At 43.0% G+C, this 23,925-nt stretch overlaps 1 protein-coding gene across 2 annotated transcripts in view; it reads right to left on the minus strand.

Annotated features, from left to right (window-relative positions):
- Positions 1 to 23,925, minus strand: part of LOC129836166 (inositol polyphosphate-5-phosphatase A-like) — a 266,559-nt gene that overhangs the window by 24,502 nt on the left and 218,132 nt on the right. For both annotated transcript variants that reach the window (XM_055902012.1, XM_055902011.1), the window contains exons 10-11: positions 9,004 to 9,099; positions 8,396 to 8,470 (exon numbers count right to left, since the gene is read on the minus strand). In XM_055902012.1, the coding sequence (XP_055757987.1) occupies positions 8,396 to 8,470; positions 9,004 to 9,099 (171 nt within the window). The remainder of the gene's footprint in view (positions 1 to 8,395; positions 8,471 to 9,003; positions 9,100 to 23,925) is intronic.

Genomic DNA, 23,925 nt, shown 5'->3' on the forward strand with positions numbered 1-23,925 from the left:
ATGTCATACTCACATTGGCTACAGAGAGTGTGATCACACAGTCATCTGGAATAGCTGGTGCTATCATGAATTGTTCAGTGTTGCTTGCCTCAAAGCGAGCATAGAAGGCATTTAGCTCGTCTGGTAGGCATCGGTTTGTGGAGGTAAATAGACAGCTACGAAAAATATAGATGAAAATGCTCTTGGCAAATAGCGCGGTCTACAGCTTATCATAAGGTATTCTAACTCAGGCGAGCAGGTCCACGAGACTTCCTTGATATTAGAGATTGCGCACCAACTGTTGTTGACAAAGAGACACCCCTCTCAGCTTACCGGACGCAGCTGTTCTGTCCTTGTTCAGGCACGACTCCGTGAAACATAGGATATTACAGTTCTTCAGATCACGTTGACAGGATAGTATCGAATGGAGCTCATGCAGTTTATTTTCCAGTGATTGCACGTTTGACAATAGAACGGATGGTAATAGCGATTTATCCACACGGCGTCACATTAAAAATTCTGCACGTCAGCCTCTGTAGCGCTGACTCCGCCTCCCCCTAATGACGGCGATTTGGGCCTGGTCTGAGATGAGCATTATGTCCGCCTCCGATTTGTTAAAATAGAAGTCCTCATCCAAATTGAGGTTAGTAATCGCTGTTTTGATGTCCAGAAGCTCTTTTTGGTCATATGAAACGATGGCCGAAACATGTACGAAACAAAAAATGTATATTCATTTGATCAGCGCAAAAACACACAAAATAGCACAATTGGTCAGGAGCCCGTAGAACGGCGGCCATCCCCTCCGGCGCCATTCTATCAATTCACAATTCCAACATAAATGGTTGTAAGCTAGTTTAAAACTTGATTGACATTTTCACATACATATGTGGGACACATTTACATGGCTGTGTATTTTTGTATGAGCAATTTAATTTTATGTGGGTAACTGCGAGTAGCCTACTATATGCATACTTACGTGTAATGTGTGAGCTTCTGTGTGTGTGTGTGTGTGTGTGTGTGTGTGTGTGTGTGTGTGTGTGTGTGTGTGTGCGTGCGTGCGAGCGAGCGCACGTGTGCCAGTGGTGCAGAACAGTGGACATTACTTTCCAGACAGTGGGACCCTCAGACAGAGTCTCTGTGGTTCAGGAGGGCAGATGTGTAACATTCATCAAACTCACAGGAGGCAGGGTCACAGGAGAGCTCACACAATGTGAATGAGGAATGGAGCCCGGAGGATGCGCTACACGCTTCACTGTGCGCCACCACCATCCTCCCAATGACACGCTCACAGTGTGTGTGAAGAGTCCTTAGTGGAAGAGTGAGCCAGCATATAAGTTTGTAACTGAGAGAATGTCAAGATGTACAGTAAAAGTTGGTTTGTGTTTGTGTGTGTGTGTGTGTGTGTGTGTGTGTGTGTGTGTGTGTGTGTGTGTGTGTGTGTGTGTGTGTGTGTGTGTGTGTGTGTGTGTGATAATATAAATAATTGACTGTAAACATTTATAGAGGTGCAGAATGTAATTGTCCCTGTTTGTGTGTGCACCTCATTTCTGCGTCTATTCTTACCCTAATAGAGTTTCTGGGTGTGTGTGTGTACACCGGTGTGTTTCTGTGAGCGTGTGGACAGGTGTGTTTGTCTCTGTGGAGCTAGTGCAGCCGAGATGAAAAGTGACACCTTTAAAAAGCAGCAGATGAGCTGTGTTGGGGGGTGATGAAGCGCACTGTGTATCCGTGATGTGTGTGTGTGTGTGTGTGTGTGTGTGTGTGTGTGTGTGTGTGTGTGTGTGTGTGTGTGTGTGCGTGTGCATAGAGCCTCTAAGTGAATGTTGAGTAATTCATTTAGGTTGACTGGAAAACCCAAGGGCTGAAATTTCACACTACATTTCATCCCGGGTCAATTAAGCATAATGATTTGCTGTTCTGGTAGGTCAGCAGTAAAAACAAATCCCAGTTTATATTGGTTCAAGGCCTCGTTGCATTATAAAGATGGCGGAGTAGTTTGTCAGCTTGAAATGACCTTGGAGAGGGCTGCTAGCTGATATGGCTCAGGCAATATCATAGACAAGGAGAAAGATGAGGAAGTGCCCCCCCTAAACAAGTCCAGTGTTCATATTTCTTACTTCGCCTGAATGAGCAACACACACCTAAATCACCGTAGCTGTGATTGTTATAAGAGGGAGAAGTTGAAGGGACAGAGGGAATAAAAGGTATCTGGGCTGACTGTCCCTCTAACCCAGCCTGTGGTTGTCCAAGCCCATAATTGTGCAATGATTTACAACATGTCAAACTATCCCTCTGACAACACCTGCTGCCATTAAAAACCATTAATAAACACAGAGGTGAAAGGTCATTTAATTTTATTTTTAAGCCACACACTTGGCTGTCATTGCAGGGCCATATTTTTTCTTCGTTTTATGAGATCTTCATTATTTGTTGTGGAAACGATAAACTGTCGCTGACAGGGAATGGCCGACCGCCTTGAGAGGGTCAACCCAAACAAATACAGCCAGCAGGCTTGAGGCTACAGACTCATTATAGTCTCTCTTATCATACACTACATGACCAAAAGTATGTGGACACCTGCTCGGTGAACACCTCATTCCAAAATCATGGGCATTAATATAGAGTTGCTCCCCCCTAAGCTGCTGTAACAGCCTACACTTTTCTGGGAAGGCTTTCCACTAGATGTTGGAACATTGCTGCGGGGACCTGCTTCCATTCAGCCCCAAGAGCATTAGTGAGGTAGGCAGGGATCCAAACTGGTGAGAGCCCAAAAAGGTGACACTTTTTGCAAAAAAGGAGAAATGCAGGTTAACTAATTAAACAACAAAGAATATGATCTACATGATCAGTCTGTGTGTAAAATATAAAGTGGTTAATGTGAACCTAACTCACAGCTAAAAAATGTAAAGAAAGCAATCCAATGTTATTTGTTGCCTAGACGTTACTGCAAATGACACTCAAGTCTTGGAAAAGAACAACACACTAATATTGCAGTTAGCCATGACAGCCTTTATAATACAATGCTTGTGACCACACACACATCTAAATATTGCACTTGGGAAAAAAACATCTTAAAGTAGAAATAGAATGAAACAAACAGGCATTCTATTTTTACTCTAATATAGTGGCCACTATAGTAGACATTGATCAAGTGCACAAGGCTACATGGGTGCAAAAATAACCTTCACTGAGTAAAAAATGTAATAATCCCCCCTCACTCACACACAAGTGTTACTGTCAAGTTCAACACAACAAAAGCAATATTTTTGGGCTACACTGCACATTATTACATTGTACACTTTCTGCCTGCGGACATCTATTCTACAATGTGCCAACAGAGCATGATACCCTTTGTTGGCATAATTGATCTCTTTCAGACAGAGAGGACACCTGGCCTACCCCTTTTTATCCACTGTATTGAAAAAGTGAGAAATAGGGAAAGTGTGTGGTGTCCAGCTTAAGCCAGGCCCAGCTCCACTTGATCCCTGAATCCACTTGTTTAACAAGCAACGCCTCATTTTCACCTAAATCTCTAATTCCGAAAATTAACCACAAAGGGAAAACATTAGTTCACAGATAGTAGTTAGTTCATTAACTAGTTAACATTTCACACAGATTGCCAGGGCCCTGCAATGACAGCCAAGTGTGTGGCTTAAAAATAAAATAAAATAACCTTTCACCTCTGTGTTTATTGATGGCTTTTAATGGCAGCAGGTGTTGTCAGAGAGATAGTTTGACATGTAAGCAACTAACGCGTTATAACTTGAGGAACAGCAAGGAGTCGTATACCAGTTAATACTGTAGCGAATTGGTTAGGTTACTAATGTTAGCTCATCTGATGTTGTAACGTTAGCTAGCTAATGTTAGCTGTGACTTTATTAGCCAGCAAATTTTCACATCATAAACTCAATTATTTGATCAGTTAAGTTGGCTACTGTTGCTCAACATCTCTCTGGCTAGCTAATGGAGAATTTGATCCAGCTAGCAAGATAACATTACTTAACAGCGCTAACAATAGTTGTTCCACCACACTTTCTCCCTCACCTCAAACTTTCCAAATGCCAGTAGTTTTTCGGGTTACAGCTCATGAAGTACACTTCATCACCTTCTCACCCCATGGTCAGGCTTCTCACCTATCTCTTCGTTATTGTTCAGGGGATGCACTGCTGTTTTTTATTTTCCCTTTATTTCACTAGGCAAGTCAGTTAAGAACAAATTCTTATTTTCAATGACGGCCTAGTGGGTTAACTGCCTTGTTCAGGGGCAGAACGACAGATTTTTACCTTGTCAGCTCGGGGATTCGATCTTGCAACCTTTCGGTTACAAGTCCAACGCTCTAACCACTAGGCTACCTGCCACCCCACTGGCAAGCTGTCTTTCCAAAGCGCACGCTGATGCTGTAACTAGCAAATTGGTTATCTTCTCTCTTCAGCCGTGTGCTGCATTCTGTTGTTATGTGAACGATTGGCTGAGCCTTGGATACAGGTAGTATTGCTCCAAACGCGCATCACTTGTTTGCAGCCAGTAGTGATCCAAACACCCCCCCCTCAAAGCTTTTCTCATTGGATCTACACAAATCACATAGGTCACCTATTTTGGATTCAAAACTCAGTGACTAGTTTGCGTCCCTGGGTAGGGCACTGATGTTGGGCGATTAGGCCTGGCTCGCAGTCGGCGTTCCAATTCATCCCAAAGGTGTTCCATGGGGTTCAGGTCAGGGCTCTGCGCAGGCCAGTCAAGTTCTTCCACACAGATCTCAGCGAACCATTTCAGCATGGACCTCACTTTGTGCACGGGGGCATTGTCATGCTAAAACAGGAAAGGGCCTTCCCAAACTGTTGCCACAAAGTTGGAAGCACAAAATTGTCTCGAATGTCATTGTATGCTGTAGCGTTAAGATTTCCTTCACTGGAACTAAGGTGCCTAGCCCGAACCATGAAAAACAACCCAAGACCATTATTGTTGGCAGTACGCCATTGGACTGTGGAGCAATGGAAATCCATTCTCTGGAGTGATGAATCACGCTTATGTGCCTGCGTGCAGTTTGAACCAAGTTTCTAACTAGTGCTAGCGCAATTGCTAACTAGCGTTAGCACAATGACTGGAAGTCTATGGGTATCTGCTAGTGATGCACGATATGACATTTTTGGCCGATACCGATATCCAACATTTTCCTTGCACCCAAAAAACATACCGATACCGACATTTACAATTTTAACAGCCTTTTAAGCATTCTAGTACAGTTAAATAGTTAACACACACACATAGACGCAGCGGTCTAAGGCACTGCATCTCAGTGCAAGAGGCGTCACTACAGTTCCTGGTTCGAATCCAGGAAGTATCACACCCGGCCGTGATTGGGAGACCCATAGTGCGGCATACAACCAGTTCGCGTCATCCAGGCCGTCATTGTAAATAAGAATTTGTTCTGACTTGCCTAGTTAAATAAAGGTTACACACACATACCACACTGCCAAAAAGTTATTTTCTTGGTATTTACGTATGTCCACATTACCAGTAAAACATAATCAAAACCTATTTCTTTCACTTACTTGCTGTGCTGTTTCATGTTCATTTGTTCAGTTGTTTCATTCTCAACCAGGATTTCTATGGAACGCCGTTTGGGTCTTTGCGTGTCAAAAAAGTACACGTCAAATAACACAACATCTGTTTCAGTGCCTATAGTTAGCTAGCTACAAACCCGACTCAGTTACACAAGCTCTGTCAGGAGGAATGGGACAAAATTCACCCAACTTGTTGTGGGAAGCTTGTGGAAGGCTACACAAAACGTTTGACCCAAGTTAAACAATTTAAAAGCAATGCTACCAAATACTAATTGAGTGTATGTAAACTTCTGACCCACTGGGAATGTGATGAAAGAAATAAAAGCTGAAATAAGTCATTCTCCCTACTATTATTCAGTAGAGCGGCTGACATTTCACATTCTTAAAATAAAGCGGTGATCCTAACTAACCTAAGACAGGGAATTTTTACTCTGATTAAATGTCAGGAATTGTGAAAAACTGAGTATAAATGTATTTGGCTAAGGTGTATGTAAACTTCCGACTTCAACTGTACACAGAAGTTGCTTACCAAGAAGACAGTGAATATTCAAAGTTACTGTTTTGACTTAAATCTGCTTGAAAATCTATGGCAAGACTTGAAAATTGCTGTCTAGCCATGATCCCAAAAATCTTGATAGAGCTTGAAGAATTTTGAAAAATAAAAATGGGGAAATATTGCACCATCTAGGTGTGCAAAGCCTTAAACTTACCCAAGAAGACTCAGCTGTAATCAATGCCAAAGGTGTTTCTAATATGCATTGACTCAGGGAGCTGAATACTTACGCAACGACTATATTTTAGTTTTTTCATTGTTATTTATAAAAAATATAAAAAATATTTTCCTTCCACTTTGACAAGGTATTTTGTATAAACTGTTGACAAAAAATGACAATTAAATCAATATGAATCCCACTTTGTAACACAATAAAATGTGAACAAATACAAGGGGTCTGAATACTTTTGCAAGGCACTGTATATAATATATATGCTACATATATCATGATCAGACTGAGGAACTGATCAATACTAGCAAAAGCACAATAAGCTATTCAATGTAGCGAGGCATTCAGGTATAAGAGACAGCACAGAAGCCCATTCTCCCTGGCCTTCCATGTTTATCTTCCTAGCTAAGGTCACATTTTATTTAGCATGCTGCTGTATTATCACTTAAGGGCACTGACAGGTAAAATATTGAAGAAGTTTAGCCTGGGAGGGGATGGATCTTTATTTATATATTTATTTACTTAATCTGGAAAACTTGCGGCTTGAGTAATGTTGCCAGTACGCAGGGAGCATGACAATGAGGAGCGGCCCTGACAGAAAAGTTCATCACTCGAAACAGGACCCCCCCCCCCCCCCTCTTTACCCCTCCTCCTTCCCAGCCGTCTGCCGACACCACACTGATAAAGTTACAATAAAGAGGTACTGAAACTAAATCAATGATGAAGAGGGGAGAGAGGAGGGGTTACAGGATGGAAGATACGCTACTGGATAAATAGGAGGTAGTGGAGAGGAGGGGGGGCATGTGTCTGCACAGAATCCTGGTTCCTGGGAACATAGATCCGCCCCTGCCCACTCCCGCTTCCTCTACCTCCGCCGAGGAGCAAGACCCTGTGTCCCTTGACGCCACGACTCCCGGAAAAGGTAATCTTCCCAAATACTTATCAGGGCTCTCCATCGTCCCGGCCTGACAGCAGCGGGGATAATTAATTATACAATTTCGATGGGAATATCGACTAAACAAAACTATTAATCACAGCAAAAATCAATAGGCATGGACACATTCAATCATGTCCCGACCAATGATTACTCCTCTCAAAATATAATAATTATTTTTGAGAGGTGCCTCGAATTACATTTCTGTCAAGCCTAGTAGTTGATGAAGGATGCAATGGATTTATTTTTCCTCTGAGGAGGGGTGCAGGGGGGAACATTTATCCTTTTGGAAAGGTAGTTTGTTTTATAAGGATCATAACACTGTGTGTTTAACTAGACTATGACCATCAGATTATCTCTGACGCCCCATTACGCCATTTATCTTGCCGAGCCCTGCAGGGGAGGGGGAGAGGAAAGTGGGGGCATCCTGGGGCACAAACACACACCACATAAACACACACATACCAACACAGAGACACAGACATACAGCCCCACATACACTCACGGTATGTACAGCATACACACAAACAGACAGACTACTTGAAGAGTCATATGTTTCACATGGATTATTGGCTATTATAATGACATGGTCATGAGGAGTCCTGATGTGTGTTACATTGGCTTACATGTGTCCAATTGCCTGTTATACAGTGTTACTTATGTCCAATTGCACGAACATACACACATACACTCAGTGTATAGCTGTTTCCCAATAGGAGGTGTCAGGATGATAAGAATCAGTGGAAAATGGAAAACATTTAAAAGCATTTTTGCAACAGAAAAAGAAAATGTGTGAATTGGAGCAGGTCAAGGTAGTCCCTCATTTATTCAATTAGTTTTCTTCTATTTGGTACCCAATAAATATTTTCCTAGATTGAAATCAGTGTTTAGACGAGGAAGGAAAATCGTGAGGGCATCTTTCTGACCATCTGCACTGCTGGCTTCTGTCACAATGACACCCACTGTGTGGCCTAACCCCCCCCACCAATAAAAAAAATCTACTTCCGCATCAGTGACTTTCATTTACTTGTTTCACAGTGAATTTTGGCCTCTGTCTAAAGATGACAACATGTAGTAAACGTCGCACATTCCTGTCACTTTGAATGTCCCAACTCCCAACTGAATGTCTTAAAGCTCTCAATAAAACATGCATTGAATAAACCTTCCAAAGTTATAAAGCAAAATGAATGTCTTACCAGGGTCCCATTGTTTTCCCGGAAAATGTCCTGGTTGATATAATTAAAAAGCTTCTTTTCTAGTTGAAGTACAACCTAAAAGGGGCAGAAGAGGGTAGGAGAATAGTGGACTGATTAATAGCGACCCTCATCTGAACCAGCACTTTATAATTAGAGCTTTAATTCATTTAATGAAGGGTAATGTGCTATGGTGTTGGGAGCAGCATTCATTCTGTCTGAAGTGTTGAAGACTATTATTCCACCTGTACACTTATGCCTGAGTCTCACTATAGGGCCAAACCGAGCAAAGCCGGCTGGCCTTGTTACGCATACATCATAGTTGCTAGAAAGGACAATGTGAAATTAAAATATCTTCAGCCGGGTCAGGTCGGGTTAGGGTCAGCTCTATGGTGTGTATCAGGCAGTAGAATGGCCTGTAGACTTATTGGGAAAGTTTGTGTGAAAGAGTAATTTCTTTCTTTATAAAGGCACTTTACAAATAAGCTATTCCGTGTTCAGGTGAGGCGATGTACATGAGTAATTCTGATGAAACTTGAAAAATGTCAGGTGTTGTGTGTACACAGTGCATTTACGTCTTGTTATGAACCAACATCCATGCTGTAGCATACCTCGCGATCGTTCTCTGATTCTCTGAATATTAGCTTCTCGACTTCATTGGTGTCACCTACTCTGACCGTCTGCATGGTGGCAGTGGAACACAGACTCTGTAGAAGGAAAGGGGGGGTTAGTGCCAGTATTCCCTACATCTCATAGGATGGAACAGTATATCATACCGTGGACAAAACAAATGTAACCATGTATCGTATGGTGTCAAAGGGTAAAACACAGGATCTCTCTCTCTCTGCCTATGTGTGTACAGAGGGCTATACCGTATCATTACTAATGGCCATTCCACAGTCCACACACAGAACACATGCACACCACTACGCATTTGAAGGATTTTTTAAGAACCCGCACACACCCCCCCCCCAAAAATCCTCATCTTACTGTCCCCCTCTTTATTCTGTGCTATGTCTTGACCCTGTGGACCGTGTGCATGGTTAAATTCCCCTTTGTGGACTCCTTTAACAATTAGTTAAACATTCAACCATCTGTGTTTGAAGACCCGTTGAATGAGGTAATCCTTCAACCAGTGGTTCCCATACCACACTGCAGGGACAGCGGTCTGATTGAAATTCAAAGCACAGATTAGTTAATCAGGTCAAGCCAATATAACGGGCAGAAAAAGGGCCTTTAGACTGAAATGTCACAAATCAGTCCTGCTTGCCCAAAATGGCACACCAGATTAGAACAAACACCCAGCAGTAAGTGAAAGTGGAACAACCCTCCCCGGTTCCCCCCCAAAGCTGGTTTCTAAAGCCCTAACAAATCGCTCCATCTTTCACTCATTTAGGCCCTCCAAATGCAGGGTCAATATGGTCCCCTGCCATCCAAATGCTAATGCGCTTAAGTGTGCTTAAGCAGCTTTGTGCAATGAATAGGCCAAAGAAGGAGCTGGAGAAGGGCAAGGCATATATACTTAACCTGTCAAAAAGTCATTGTAGCCACACCAGCAAGAGATAATCCGAATTTTTTTATTTTTCATCCACTTCTACGATTATTGCGAAAAACGTAGCAAAATTGGCGACTTGACGTTCTTTATCGTTGAAGTGTTTTTTTAGAACGACTTCCCAACTTATCGAAATTGAGCAAATCAGAAAACAAAACGCAGCCATGAGGACGGTTGAACAAGATAAAAAAAATGGAACATTTTAAGAAGTTATCTTATTCAAATGAGCCTTTCAAGTTAGTGACTTGGTAGCAGCGTTGGGCCCTCTTGTTCTTCCCAACCGAAGCCCTTCTGTCAGCTTTGCAAATCCAAAACCCAGCCAAGCAGAAATCCCTGGCCACTTCAGAGCCAGCAGCGCTGCCAGAAACCCACACAGCTTATTGGACAAAACCCCCCCAGATATTTCAAGAACAGAAATGGCCTCTCCATTCATGTTCAAATGATTTCTGTAATCCAGTAAGCGTTGGCCTCGAACCAAGAAATCTGTTATTTGAGCACAAGGGTCAATGTTGCTTCACCATACCTGAATATGTCTCCGTCACAAGTCAAAAGCATACCTGCGCAAACAAGCACACAGTTGTTTGTGTTTATTTCTTCTAAGAGCCTAGAGGCTCATTGGTCCACAATGACGTAGCTTTTCTGTGTCACACCCTTTGCCAACTGTTTCTGACTCTGAACTGAAAGCTCAACAAGGGAAAACGACAATGACACAATGTCGTGTATTGTGGGGAAATTATTTCACTTGGTCTACATTTTAGTGAAACTACACAATTTCAGGGAAAACCAGTCAATCGGAGTGTAATAATTTTTGAGAATCAACTCAGTTTTTCAGAATAGCCTGCCTACTTTACAAATCTGGGTCCTCTACACACCCAGCAGTATGGTGGTGGTCTGTCCTCACAGTTGTTCAGGTTAAGCAGTTCCGTGGCCAGGCCTGACATGTGATTGATTCATTCATTCATGTGTTCATTGACTAAGACTGATCAGTGTGTCATGGGAGTCAGAGGCGGCTGATTGCACGCCATTGATCACAGTGCGTTCCTGTCGTCCGGGGATGCCTCAGTGAAAAACAACCTCCCCCTCCTCGTCCCTCTAAAACTCCATCACCACATCCCTTGTATAATTCAGCCCGGCCCGACCAACCCACCAGCCCATGCAAGGACCTTCGTCATGAGATACCCCCCTAACCTAACAAAGAGGCAGGGTAAATGAGAACCCCATGCCACTGCTTAAGTCTTCTAGATCAGTGCAGGACGGGACTGCCAAGAGAGCCCAGGTGCTCTCTCTGATGTAAGAAGAAATTCATTTTTTTATTTTTTTTATCCTTGAGTGAAAAAACAAGGACAGATGTTGACCAAGAATTAACCCAAGCTCACCACCGCTAACTGTGGATCATGCATCTGGTATAGAGGCACCCTGGGTAATGTGACCGCTTGGGAGGCAAGAGGAAGCAGGCTCCTGAACAGAGCTTTCTCTTTAAGTAGGGCCAGTGGCTGGGCTGATCAAAGCGCCTGCGTCTTTAAACACATATCTAAACACGCTCTCATTGACCCCCCCCCCCCCAAATGATATTAACATAACACATTACATCTAAACAAGCTCTCATTAACCCCCCCAAATGATATTAACATAACACATTTGAGTTGAACAATTGGCTTTTCATTTGGTACATGAGGATAAGAGGGAGAAGAAGAAAAAAAACAGAACAGTTGTCAGGGATGAGAAGTTTGGAAGGAAAACCAATATGTAGAGTTGTCCAGTGGGATGTCTTCACTGCTTCGTGAACACCAATAGTCTCTCTAACAGCCCATACAAAGAGAACCCCCGGCCCGGCAAAGCTTTGCATTGTGGGTCTCGGGTCAACACAGGAGACGGGGGGGCCTGTTTGTTGAGGAGTTAGAGAAGAGGTTGCCCCTGTGCATCTTGGGGGATGGCGCTTGCTTTGCGCTTCACTGGAATAATGTCATTGGTGTGGGAGAGGCTACACGGATACGCCTGGTGCCTAAATTGATGACGTATGTCGTGCACCTAAGAGTTGAGCGGAGACAAACGGATTCGGTTCAGTCAGTCGTCCCGATGGGCCCTTTCCAGGTAGCTAGTTTATGCTTGTGGCTAGAAACTTCAGCGAGAATTTGAAACTTGTCTGTCGAAGTTGGGACTTGGGAGAGTATTCAGAATCATTCCGTTTTTTATCGGAGTAATTGTTTTTTATTTAAATGTAGACGTTAAATTCAGTAGTTATACATTTTTGGTGAAAATCACTACAATAAATGTGCTTTAGCGGTCACCCTGGCCTGATACTGGATACACCAATACACTGGTCATACTGTAGGCTGCTATGGATGTAACTAATTGGCCCCGTTTTAACTACCAGCGGTGACATGCAATATAGCTGCCCGGTGGGAAGCAGCTCAAGTCGGCAAGCACCTCGATACAACACCGTTGCACTGGTCATTCATACCGGCGTGTCATGATGTTAGCGAATTGGCATGTCACGGTGATATCCAGATGGTAACCAATACTACAAGTTAATTCTCCCTCGCCCATCTAATTATCACTTTCTTTTACAAGTTTTAACTAGTGCCATGCTGTGGTTGTTGCCAGCTAGCCAGCATAAACTAGCTAGCTGGGAAGTGCTCAACAGGACGACTGACTGAACCGAATCCATTAGAGTCTCTACACGACTCTCAGCTGTGCAACCTACGTCATCAATTTGGGCACCAGGTGTGTCCGTATAGCCTTTCCCCATCCGTGTCCGAGAAGGAAACGGGCGGTGAAAAGACCTCTCTACTCCAGCTGCTCCCTTTAGAGACAAGGTTAGAGCAATCTGTCCCACTTCAAAGCACCGACTGCCTTTCCCCTTCTGCTACTGATCCAGCCACGCAAACAGATGGAGAAGCTTGGCTGAGCCCAACGCAAACACAACACTGACACAACCAACAAAACCATGCCACAACCCCATTCATTCAACCTGGCCACAAGCCAACCGGCACACCAACCGGCACACCTAAGAAAACCAACTGTACTCAAAACCAGTATCCCCTCTTGCCCTGATATAACTTCTATTCAGCACATCCCATAGAAAGCGCACACATACATAACACATTTCTGTGCCTGTGATATGGCAGTGTTCCCCAAACCGTAATCTACTAACCACAGCAAATCCACAGATCTATTGCAGTACTAGCACAACTGATTCAATTGGTCAACTAATCACCATGCCCTTCATTGAATCAAGTGTGCTAGTTTTGGAATACATCAATTATGTGGAACAGCTGGGGGTACTCGAGGAGAGGTTTGGGAAACACTGTAGTATGGTTCTAGGTAGCATTTCCTCCTGTATCTGAGGACATATGTTTCCTCTCCGCCAGGCCCCAGTCCATGGCTTGTAATGTTCCAGGGGTCCATGGGTGTGGCAGTGTGCCAGGTGACTGCCCTGGTATGGCAATGGTGGCTTCATGGGATTTACGCCTGGGCAGGGGCTCCGCTTACATCACTCAACCCAGCCACTGGGTGATTCCCATCTAGAGTTTCAAAGATACCGGTAATTTACTTAAGCAATTTTGGTAATTAACAGAAAAATCTAGAGCAATCTTTCAGTACCTTAAAAAAAAAGTTTTCATATGGCATAAGTATCTATTTATTATATTTGTGTCATTATTGTCCATGGGTTTCTAGTAGATAGACCATATGGTTCAATAGCCTAATTAATGAAAAAAAGCATCTAATCAACAATAGCATTATTTTCAATTAACTCTGCAACTAACTACTTTTTTTCATAACTGCAACCAGTTTGACGCCAAAACATTCACCACACATACAGTGGGGAGAACAAGTATTTGATACACTGCCGATTTTAGCAGGCTTTCATACTTACAAAGCATGTAGAGGTCTGTCATTTTTTTTATCATAGGTACACTTCAACTGTGAGAGACGGAAACTAAAACAAAAATCCAGAAAATCACATTGTATGATTTTTAATTAATTTGCATTTTAATTGCATGACATAAGTATTTGATACATCAGAAAAGCAGAACTTAATATTTGGTACAGAAACCTTTGTTTGCAATTACAGAGATCATACGTTTCCTGTAGTTCTTGACCAGGTTAGCACACACTGGAGCAGGGATTTTATCCCACTCCTCCATACAGACCTTCTCCAGATCCTTCAGGTTTCGGGGCTGTCGCTGGGCAAAACAGACTTTCAGCTCCCTCCAAAGATTTTCTATTGTTCAGGTCTGGAGACTGGTTAGGCCACTCCAGGACCTTGAGATGCTTCTTACGGAGTCACTCCTTAGTTGCCCTGGCTGTGTGTTTCGGGTCGTTGTCATGCTGGAAGACAGCCACGAGCCATCTTCAATGCTCTTACTGAGGGAAGGAGGTTGTTGGCCAAGATCTCGCGATACATGGCCCCATCCATCCTCCCCTCAATACGGTGCAGTCGTCCTGTCCCCTTTGCAGAAAAGCATCCCCAAAGAATGATGTTTCCACCTCCATACTTCACGGTTGGGATGGTGTTTTCTCCTTCTTCCTCCAAACACGGCGAGTGGAGTTTAGACCAAAAAGCTCTATTTTTGTCTCATCAGACCACATGACCTTCTACCATTCCTCCTCTGGATCATCCAGATGGTCATTGGCAAACTTCAGACAGGCCTGGACATGCGCTGGCTTGAGCAGGGGGACCTTGCGTGCGCTGCAGGATTTTAATCCACGACGGCGTAGTGTGTTACTAATGGTTTTCTTTGAGACTGTGGTCCCAGCTCTCTTCAGGTCATTGACCAGGTCCTGCCGTGTAGTTCTGGGCTGATCCCTCATGTTCCCCATGATCATTGATGCCCCACGAGGTGAGATCTTGCATGGAGCCCCAGACCGAGGGTGATTGACCGTCATCTTGAACTTCTTCCATTTTCTAATATTTGCGCCAACAGTTGTTGCCTTCTCAGCTGCTTGCCTATTGTCCTGTAGCCCATCCCAGCCTTGTGCAGGTCTACAATTTTGTACCTGATGTCCTTACACAGCTCTCTGGTCTTGGCCATTGTGGAGAGGTTGGAGTCTGTTTGATTGAGTGTGTGGACAGGTGTCTTTTATACAGGTAACGAGTTCAAACAGGTGCAGTTAATACAGGTAATGAGTGGAGAACAAGAGGGATTCTTAAAGAAAAACTAACAGGTCTGTGAGAGCCGGAATTCTTACTGGTTGGTAGGTGATCAAATACTTATGTCATGCAATAAAATGCAAATTAATTACTTAAAAATCATACAATGTGATTTTCTGGATTTTTGTTTTAGATTCCGTCTCTCACAGTTGAAGTGTACCTATGATAAAAATTACAGACCTCTACATGCTTTGTAAGTAGGAAAACCTGCAAAATCGGCAGTGTATCCAATATTTGTTCTCCCCACTGTACATAGACATATTAAAATAAATACGTTTGTAAAAGAAAATCTGTAAAGGATATTTCATGCTGAAACCCTCATATTAAAACACCAATGGTATTCACTAAATTGATGGTTTATATTTAGGATAAAGTTTTACAGCTTTGTCATTTTATGTTTTAGTTTTAAATCATCTTATTCAATTATTACATATATTTTACATGTGATAAGGCCACATAGAGGGCCAGACATTATTTCAGAAACCTGTGATGATCTGAAGGACCCAAAAGTGCCACTAAATGTCTTGGGATATATTACAGAAAATCCTTGAAAGAATTTCAAAGGTTTCCAGTAATAAAGCCTCCCTTTGCAACCCTAATCCCATCAAATAATTTCACATGCCTATTGTTCACGCTCCCGTCACCGACATTCCGCCCATATAATAACCCATTGAGTGTGTTTAGAGCTTGGCGATTAAATCTCTATTTTTGATGAGGGAGATGGGACAGGGAGTTGGAGTGTGACCCCTGGGCCGCCGTTACTTAAAGAGATCATTCTCCATTATACCAAGGGGGGGACAGGGCAGGGCTGGCCTTTGTGTCACCAGGGGCGGTGGCATTGTCATGGCATTGTCACGGCGTGCCATTATTTTCTCACCACTGCGCGAGGGGACTTGCCAACCCGCTCGAGTGGTGCCAACGGCTGGCAGGTTTAGCTTAGCGCTCTCCTCCTCTCTTCCCTCCCCTCATCAGTCCGCCCTGCATGCATGATTGAGACATCTTCCCAAACAGTGATGCGCTCAGATCCAAAGTGGGCAAAAACAAATGTACCCTCTCCTCCCCACCCGCCACCCATTACCCAGGGAGCCTTTAAATCAGGGCTGACCCCCACCCCACCTGATCTGCCTGGAGTCCAACCAGAGAGCTCCACACTCTCTCCCTCCGGGTTGCTAATTAATCCCACGAAACATAGTGGATTCACCAATGCCATGGATGAAGAACTAGGAGGGGGGATTTAACACGGGGGGGATAGTCACAGATCTTGTTCAGTATTCATAAAGCGTCTCAGTAGGAGCAGAAGTAGAATCAGTTTTGCCTTTTAGACCATAATGGCTAAGATAACATGGACAGGACAGGGGGACTTAATCAGAGATCAGCACTCCTTCCCTGAGACTCTTTATTATGGGCCCTGACTGTGGCTTTACCCTGTTACCCGTTACCCTATTTCTGACACAGACTCACACCAGGTTAGAGGTTAGTCAGGACCATGCATCAACGTCTTTCCGGTCGGAAGAATGGTTGACCCTTCTCACTGCCTTGCCTTTAACATCCCCCACCACAGACACTGATACCCACATACACAGACACACACAAACACTTGCATGGCTTCCCATGAGCCCGAGTGTGAGAGCTGAAGTACTGTGATAGCAGACCACACTGGGGGGGGGGGTCTCCTAGTGCGAAACGCACCATCTCAAATGAGGCGAGGTAAAAGGGGCGCGCGAGGTAACGATAATGTGCACTATTTATCTTGTGCATTATAACATCTGGGAAACAACTTCTCTAAAACAATAGGTGTCATTGGGAGGGGTGCCATTCTTGCCCCTGTGCTAACTTCAGGGCCCTGTCGAATGCATTTGTCCTTTCTGAAGCATAATGGACAGGCCACAAATCATTCAGGACACCATGATGCTGGGGTGGGGGTGAATGTGTGTGTGTGTTCATGAGTGTGTTTTGCACCCTGGTATATAACTTCTCTGCTCACCCATTCTCCAGGGCCCTGCAGGACAAATTGCTCTGCATGGTTGTTTTTAAGAGGCAATGCAGAGCATAGAGAAAGGGACTGGGCTGAAACACAGGGAACAGGCCCATAAAAATTCATCACTTTGACCCCGCCGACCTCACCCTGCTGGGGGTTCCAGAGTAGACACACCCAGCTGAGCTGGGAGCATGCACACAGGCAGTAGCCCCCCCCATCACACACAAATAGCTAAATATCCAACTTTACCAAACTTTCACACATACATACATACATGTTAAGGCAAAGAAACAGACAAAAGCTCCTAATCACACACACATTTTACACACAATGTCCGAAGAAAGACTTCTCAACAGGAAAAGGCCACCAGATGCTTCATTGTGTGTGTGTATGAAGTAGTGGCAGTAAAGGAGGTTCGGCACTCCTCAGCGTATTAGGCAAAGTAAGAGGGGTCATTGTCTCAGGCCAGTCTCCTGACACATTACTGCCACCTGTACAAAGAGAGCCTAATGAAAGATTTAATCTGAAAACCCTGGCCAGCCCACCTCCTCTCTGACACTAAGTCAGCAGTTTGAAACCAATCCCGGCAGATGTCCACAAGACTGTTTAACGTAAGTTACTCTCCTACAGTCAAACGCTTCAACAGCTTGCCTTTCTTACTGGGATATTGCTTCATTTGAATGTTGCTAGATGCAAGTTTTGGTTCCAAACAGACCATAAACAGCAGAGTGGACATCAACGTGTGTGCAATTAATACTTTTTAACATCTCAGATGAAAAACTATCCTCCCAATGAAAAACAATAAAACATGTGATGATTACCCCGTGGTACAACGTAAAAACCCTACACAACGATGCAGCTTTGTGGCCATTACAGATCCTATACACTTACTCACATACAGTGTTTGTCTTCAGAAAGTGTTCATACCCCTTGACTTATTCCACATTTTGTTATGTTACAGCCTGAATTTAAAATGGATAAAATCATTGTTTTCTCTCACCTAACTACACACAATACCCCATACTAACAAAGTGAAAACATGTTTTAGAAATGTTTGCAAACGAATTGAAAATTAAATACAGAAATAACTCATTTACATAAGTATTTACACCCCTGAGTCAATACATGTTAGCATCACCTTTGACAGTGATTACAGCTGCGAGTCCTCTGGGTACGTCTCCAAGAGCTTTGCACACCTAGATTGTACAACATTTACACATTATTTGAAAAATTCTTCAAGCTCCGTCAAGTTGGTTGTTGATCATTACTAGACAGCCATTTTCAAGTCTTTCCATAGATCGTCAAGACAGCCCCTCAGGAATTGGTCTGTGGCGGTCATAACATTTTGTCAGACTGTAATTGTCATGCAAATCACTGCCGGTCTCATGATAATTGACTGTTAATCAACATAAACACATGTAGCATCTCCTAGCTTCCACGCATAGCCTACAAGCAACTGATGCAGACTTTTGAAACATCTACATATTAAAAAGTCTAATGAATCCATGTAATATAGCCTACACCTTCACAATAAATCCATTATTTATTTTAGACAGGTCTAAAGAAAAATGATATGAAGAAAATGCTATTCTGTTCTTCTGAAATAGACAACATAGTGGTCCTTATGTTAGGCCCTGATCTGGCTATGCCATAAGGCTGTGGTCTACAATAGTTCATTTAGCAGACAAGATTTGCTTGGAATTCAGTGGCATTATTTTATAGTATAAAGAACACAATTGAACATGAATAACATGAACAGCTTTTTTCCATCTACGTAATATTGCAAAAATCTGAAATTTTCTGTCCAAAAATGATGCAGAAAAATGAATCCATGTATTTGTTACTTCTAGGTTAGACTACTGCAATGCTCTATTTTCCGGCTACCCGGATAAAGCACCAAATAAACTTCAGTTAGTGCTAAATACGGCTGCTAGAATCCTGACTAGAACCAAGAAATTTGATCATATTACTCCAGTGCTAGCTTCCCTACACTGGCTTCCTGTTAAGGCAATGGCTGATTTCAAGGTTTTACTGTTAACCTATAATGCGTTACATGGGCTTGCTCCTACCTATCTTTCCGAGTTTGACCTGCCGTACATACCTATACGTACGCTACGGTCACAAGACGCAGGCCTCCTAATTGTCCCTGGACTTTCTAAGCAAACAGCGGAAGGCAGGGCTTTCTCCTATAGATCTCCATTTTTATGGAACAGTCTGCCTACCCATGTGAGAGACGCAGACTCGGTCTCAACCTTTAAGTCTTTACTGAAGACTTATCTCTTCAGTAGGTCATATGATTGAGTGTAGTCTGGCCCAGGAGTGTGAAGGTGAACGGAAAGGCTCTGGAGCAACGAACCGCCCTTGCTGTCTCTGCCTGGCCGGTTCCCCTCTCTCCACTGGGATTCTCTGCCTCTAACCCTATTACAGGGGCTGAGTCACTGGCTTACTGGTGCTCTTTCATGCCGTCCCTAGGAGGGGTGCGTCACTTGAGTGGGTTGAGTCACTGATGTGATCTTCCTGTCTGGGTTGGCGTGCCCCCTTGGTTTGTGCTGTGGTGGAGATCTTTGTGGGCTATACTCGGCCTTGTCTCAGGATTGTAAGTTGGTGGTTGAAGATATCCCTCTATTGGTGCGGGGGCTGTGCTTTGGCAAAGTGGGTGGGGTTATATCCTTCCTGTTTGGCCCTGTCCGGGGGTATCATCGGATGGGGCCACAGTGTCTCCTGACCCCTCCTGTCTCAGCCTCCAGTATTTATGCTGCAGTAGTTTATGTGTCGGGGGGCTAGGGTCAGTTGGTTATATCTGGAGTACTTCTCCTGTCTTATCCAGTGTCCTGTGTGAATTTAAGTATGCTCTCTCTAATTCTCTCCTTCTCTCTTTCTTTCTCTCTCTCGGAGAACCTGAGCCCTAGGACCATACGTCAGGACTACCGGGCATGATGACTCCTTGCTGTCCCCAGTCCACCTGGCCTTGCTGCTGTTCCAGTTTCAACTGTTCTGCCTGCGGTTATGGAACCCCTACCTGTCCCAGACCTGCTGCTTTCAACTCTTAATGATCGGCTATGAAAAGCCAACTGACATTTATTCCTGATTATTATTTGACCATGCTTGTCATTTATGAACATTTTGAAAATCTTGGCGCTCTCTAATTCTCTCCTTCTCTCCTTCTTTCTCTCTCTCGGAGGACCTGAGCCCTAGGACCATACGTCAGGACTACCGGGCATGATGACTCCTTGCTGTCCCCAGTCCACCTGGCCTTGCTGCTATTCCAGTTTCAACTGTTCTGCCTGCGGTTATGGAACCCCTACCTGTCCCAGACCTGCTGTTTTCAACTCTTAATGATCAGCTATGAAAAGCCAACTGACATTTATTCCTGATTTATTATTTGACCATGCTTGTCACTTATGAACATTTTGAACATCTTGGCCATGTTCTGTTATAATCTCCACCCGGCACAGCCAGAAGAGGACTGGCCACCACTCATAGCCTGGTTCCTCTCTAGGTTTCTTCCTAGGTTTTGGCCTTTCATGGGAGTTTTTCCTAGCCACTGTGCTTCTACACCTGCATTGCTTGCTGTTTGGGGTTTTAGGCTGGGTTTCTGTACAGCACTTTGAGATATTAGCTGATGTACGAAGGGCTACATAAATAAACTTGATTTGATTTGAATAAAATAGAAAGGATATTTTCTCCAAATGATTTCTGAGGGAGAGCGCACATGCGGCTATTCTGTGTTGAGCGGTTAACAAAGAAACAGGAACTCCTACTGTATATGCTTAATTATTTATACAATTTTAGTTGTGATACAAACATTGGCTATATGTTTAGATGTTTTATACATTCTGAGGCTGCATGAAAGGGCATGAGCTCTGCTCTGTTTCTTTTGCAGGCTGCACACACTTCAGTCTCTCACAATTTGACAAGCACTTGATAATATTCTCACCCATCATACTATTCTTAATTGAATCTGGTCTTTACATGTAGCCTACTAATACAGTGCATGTGTGTGTGGATTTTTTTAGATCATATTTTTATTCACAATGAATGAAAGATCAAATGTAAAGACATTGTCCACCTTCGACCTCCCGCCGAGCCCTCCAGAATGCCTCCAAACACATCAAAAAAGGGAAAGTCATTGAGTTACATGTTAGAAAACCAAAACGTATACACCAATGTTACTTCAACACAAGCAAAACTGTAATAGCCTAACAATTGCAGGTGATTAGGTGGTTTTATAGGCCTATATAGCAGTAATCTGAAGGGGTCTGGGCCAAGAGTACTAATCTGGAGGAAGTGTTTGGAGCTGTTCAAAATAGGACATCGTCAGGTCCCAGGTAGAATAAAAATAGTTGGTTGACCCTTTGAATAGTATACTTCCTTTTTTTCTAATTTTAGGAAGAGTATCAGATCTTTGAGCCAAAGAGAGGCTAAGGGAGGATTAATAGATTTCCAATAAAATCATTCTGCAGGCTAACAGAGAAGCAAAGGCAATGGCATCTAGCTGTCTATTGGTCAGAGAAAGATTGTTGTTTGGTACCACAAAAACAGCAATTTCTGCACTAGGCTGCAACTTTATATCAAATGCTTCAGAAAGGGTTTTAAATATAGTGGACCAATAATCTGCCAGATGGGAACAGGACCAGAACATGTGGGTCAAGTCCGCCAAGGAGCTTTTAGACCTGTCACATGCACCATCAATATTTGGGTAGAATTTGGACAATCTGGCCTTAATGAAATGGATACGGTGAAGTACCTTAAACTGTATAAGGCTGAGCCGGGCACAAGAGGAGCTTCCATTTACCCTAAGTAAGGCACTATTCATCAGTGATCTCTCCACCAAGTTCCTTTTCCCACTCAGATCGGATTTTATTGAGTGACAGGTTATCAAGGGACATGATTATCTAAACAATAGGGGATATGAGTCCCTTTAGTTTAAAAGGTGTTTTCAAAAGATCATCCAGATGTGATTTGCGTGATAGAATTGGAAAGGTTGGGCTTTAAGTATGAATAAACCGGCGGATTTGGAAATATCAAAAAAAAAACTTGAATGTGGTAGATACAATTTGATAGTGAGGTCTTCGAAATTGGCAAAGGTGCCATCAATATAAAGGTCTTTAAACTTATAAGGCCATTCCTCTGCCACAGCCTGAAAGCTGAATCCAGTTTGCCTGGATAGAAGAGGCGATTATTACATATAGGACCTTGAATAGTTAAATCCCAGAATTTTAAACGTTGATGGAATCGAGTCCAAATTTGAAGAGTATTGACAACAATTGGATGTATAGCACGAAGCTGAAAGAGGGAGATTGGAGGTGACTAAAGCTGACAAAGAGGAAGATTGGAGGTGACTAAAGGTGACAAAGAGGAAGAGGAAACAGGAGTTGGCTTCTGTTTGACACTGGTCAGTTTCTGGGGTGCGAAGCCAGTAAACAATCTTTTGTATATTCGCTGCCCAGTAATAATACATAAAGTTAGAAAGGGCTAGTCCTCCGTGGGTTCTCTCTGGAGGAATGCTTTACGTATTCCTGGATTCCCACCTCTCCATAAAATAAAAGATTTAAGCTTGGTAAAAAAAAGAGGGAGACATTGGAACAAATACAGAAATCTCGGTAATACACTCATCTTGACACAATTCACTTTAACCAGCTAAAGTAAAATGGAGAATACTCCATCTCTGAAAGTCCAGTTTAAATGTGCTAATCAGAGGAATAATGTTCCCATCATGGAGGGAAGACAAGGTATGGGTGATATTGATCCCTAAATATTTAAAGCCAGACTTGTACATATGAAATGGAATAGTATCTCGTGGAATTTGCAATGCTAATTCGTTAATTGGGAAAATATTCACTTTGAGAAATTCAATTTATAACACGATAAAAAATAAAAATAAACTACACAGTAGGTCCACTACCTCAGGGTTACAAGCTTCAGGGTCTGATAAGTACAACAGTCGAACCCAGGAAATGAAGTCTGCACCAAATCCACATTTTCCCAGTAAAGAGAATAAATATTCCCATTCTCATTGTACCCTGTCAAATGCCTTCTCCGCATCTAAAGAGATAACTACTTCAGGCACGTCCGAAGATGCAGAAGAGTGTATGACATTAAGCAGATGATGAATGTTAGAAAAGGAGTGGCAACCCTTAATAAACCATGTCTGATCCGTTGATATGATGTCTGTCATAGAGGATTCAATTAGAGGCAAGCAATTTCGCTAATATTTTTACATCGGCATTTAAAAGTGAGATCGGTCTGTATGAGCCACAATCCAATGCATCTTTGATGAGTTTGGGGAAAAAAGTATGATCGACGCCTCTGTCAGGGTTTGGGGTAAAACAAGTGTTTGAATGGTCCAAGACTGGGTGGATCACACAATTCAAGTCGCCTCCAAAAACAAAATGGTGTGAGTTTAGATTGGGCTGCAAAGAATTATGCTTGTTAATAACATCATCCCAATTGGGAGCGTAAACATTTATAAGCAAAACAGAAATGTGAAAGAGATACCATAACAAAAGGCCTGTGGAATTATTTTTGATTAAGAATAGTCCACACACAAAAATTGTAATCCATAGCATGCACTCGAATAGTGAATGGAGGTTATGTGCGGTTACATTTTTAATATGTAAGCATATTGGCACGTCCATAAGGCTAGGGTAAGTAAAAATTATATAGCCTAATTAGCCTACTCGTGTCTATACAGAAATACATCAAATAATTCAAAATAGGCTACTAAAGCATGATTTTTCCATAGAGGTTCATTAGCTTCTTTAAAAAATAAGTTGTGTATTGTTTTAAATTGCATTGCCTACAGTCGGAAGGAAAGGCACCGCACAATTTAGGTAGATTATTGTTGA

Source organism: Salvelinus fontinalis, chromosome 37 (genome assembly GCF_029448725.1).
Source record: "Salvelinus fontinalis isolate EN_2023a chromosome 37, ASM2944872v1, whole genome shotgun sequence".
Classification (NCBI taxonomy): domain Eukaryota; kingdom Metazoa; phylum Chordata; class Actinopteri; order Salmoniformes; family Salmonidae; genus Salvelinus; species Salvelinus fontinalis.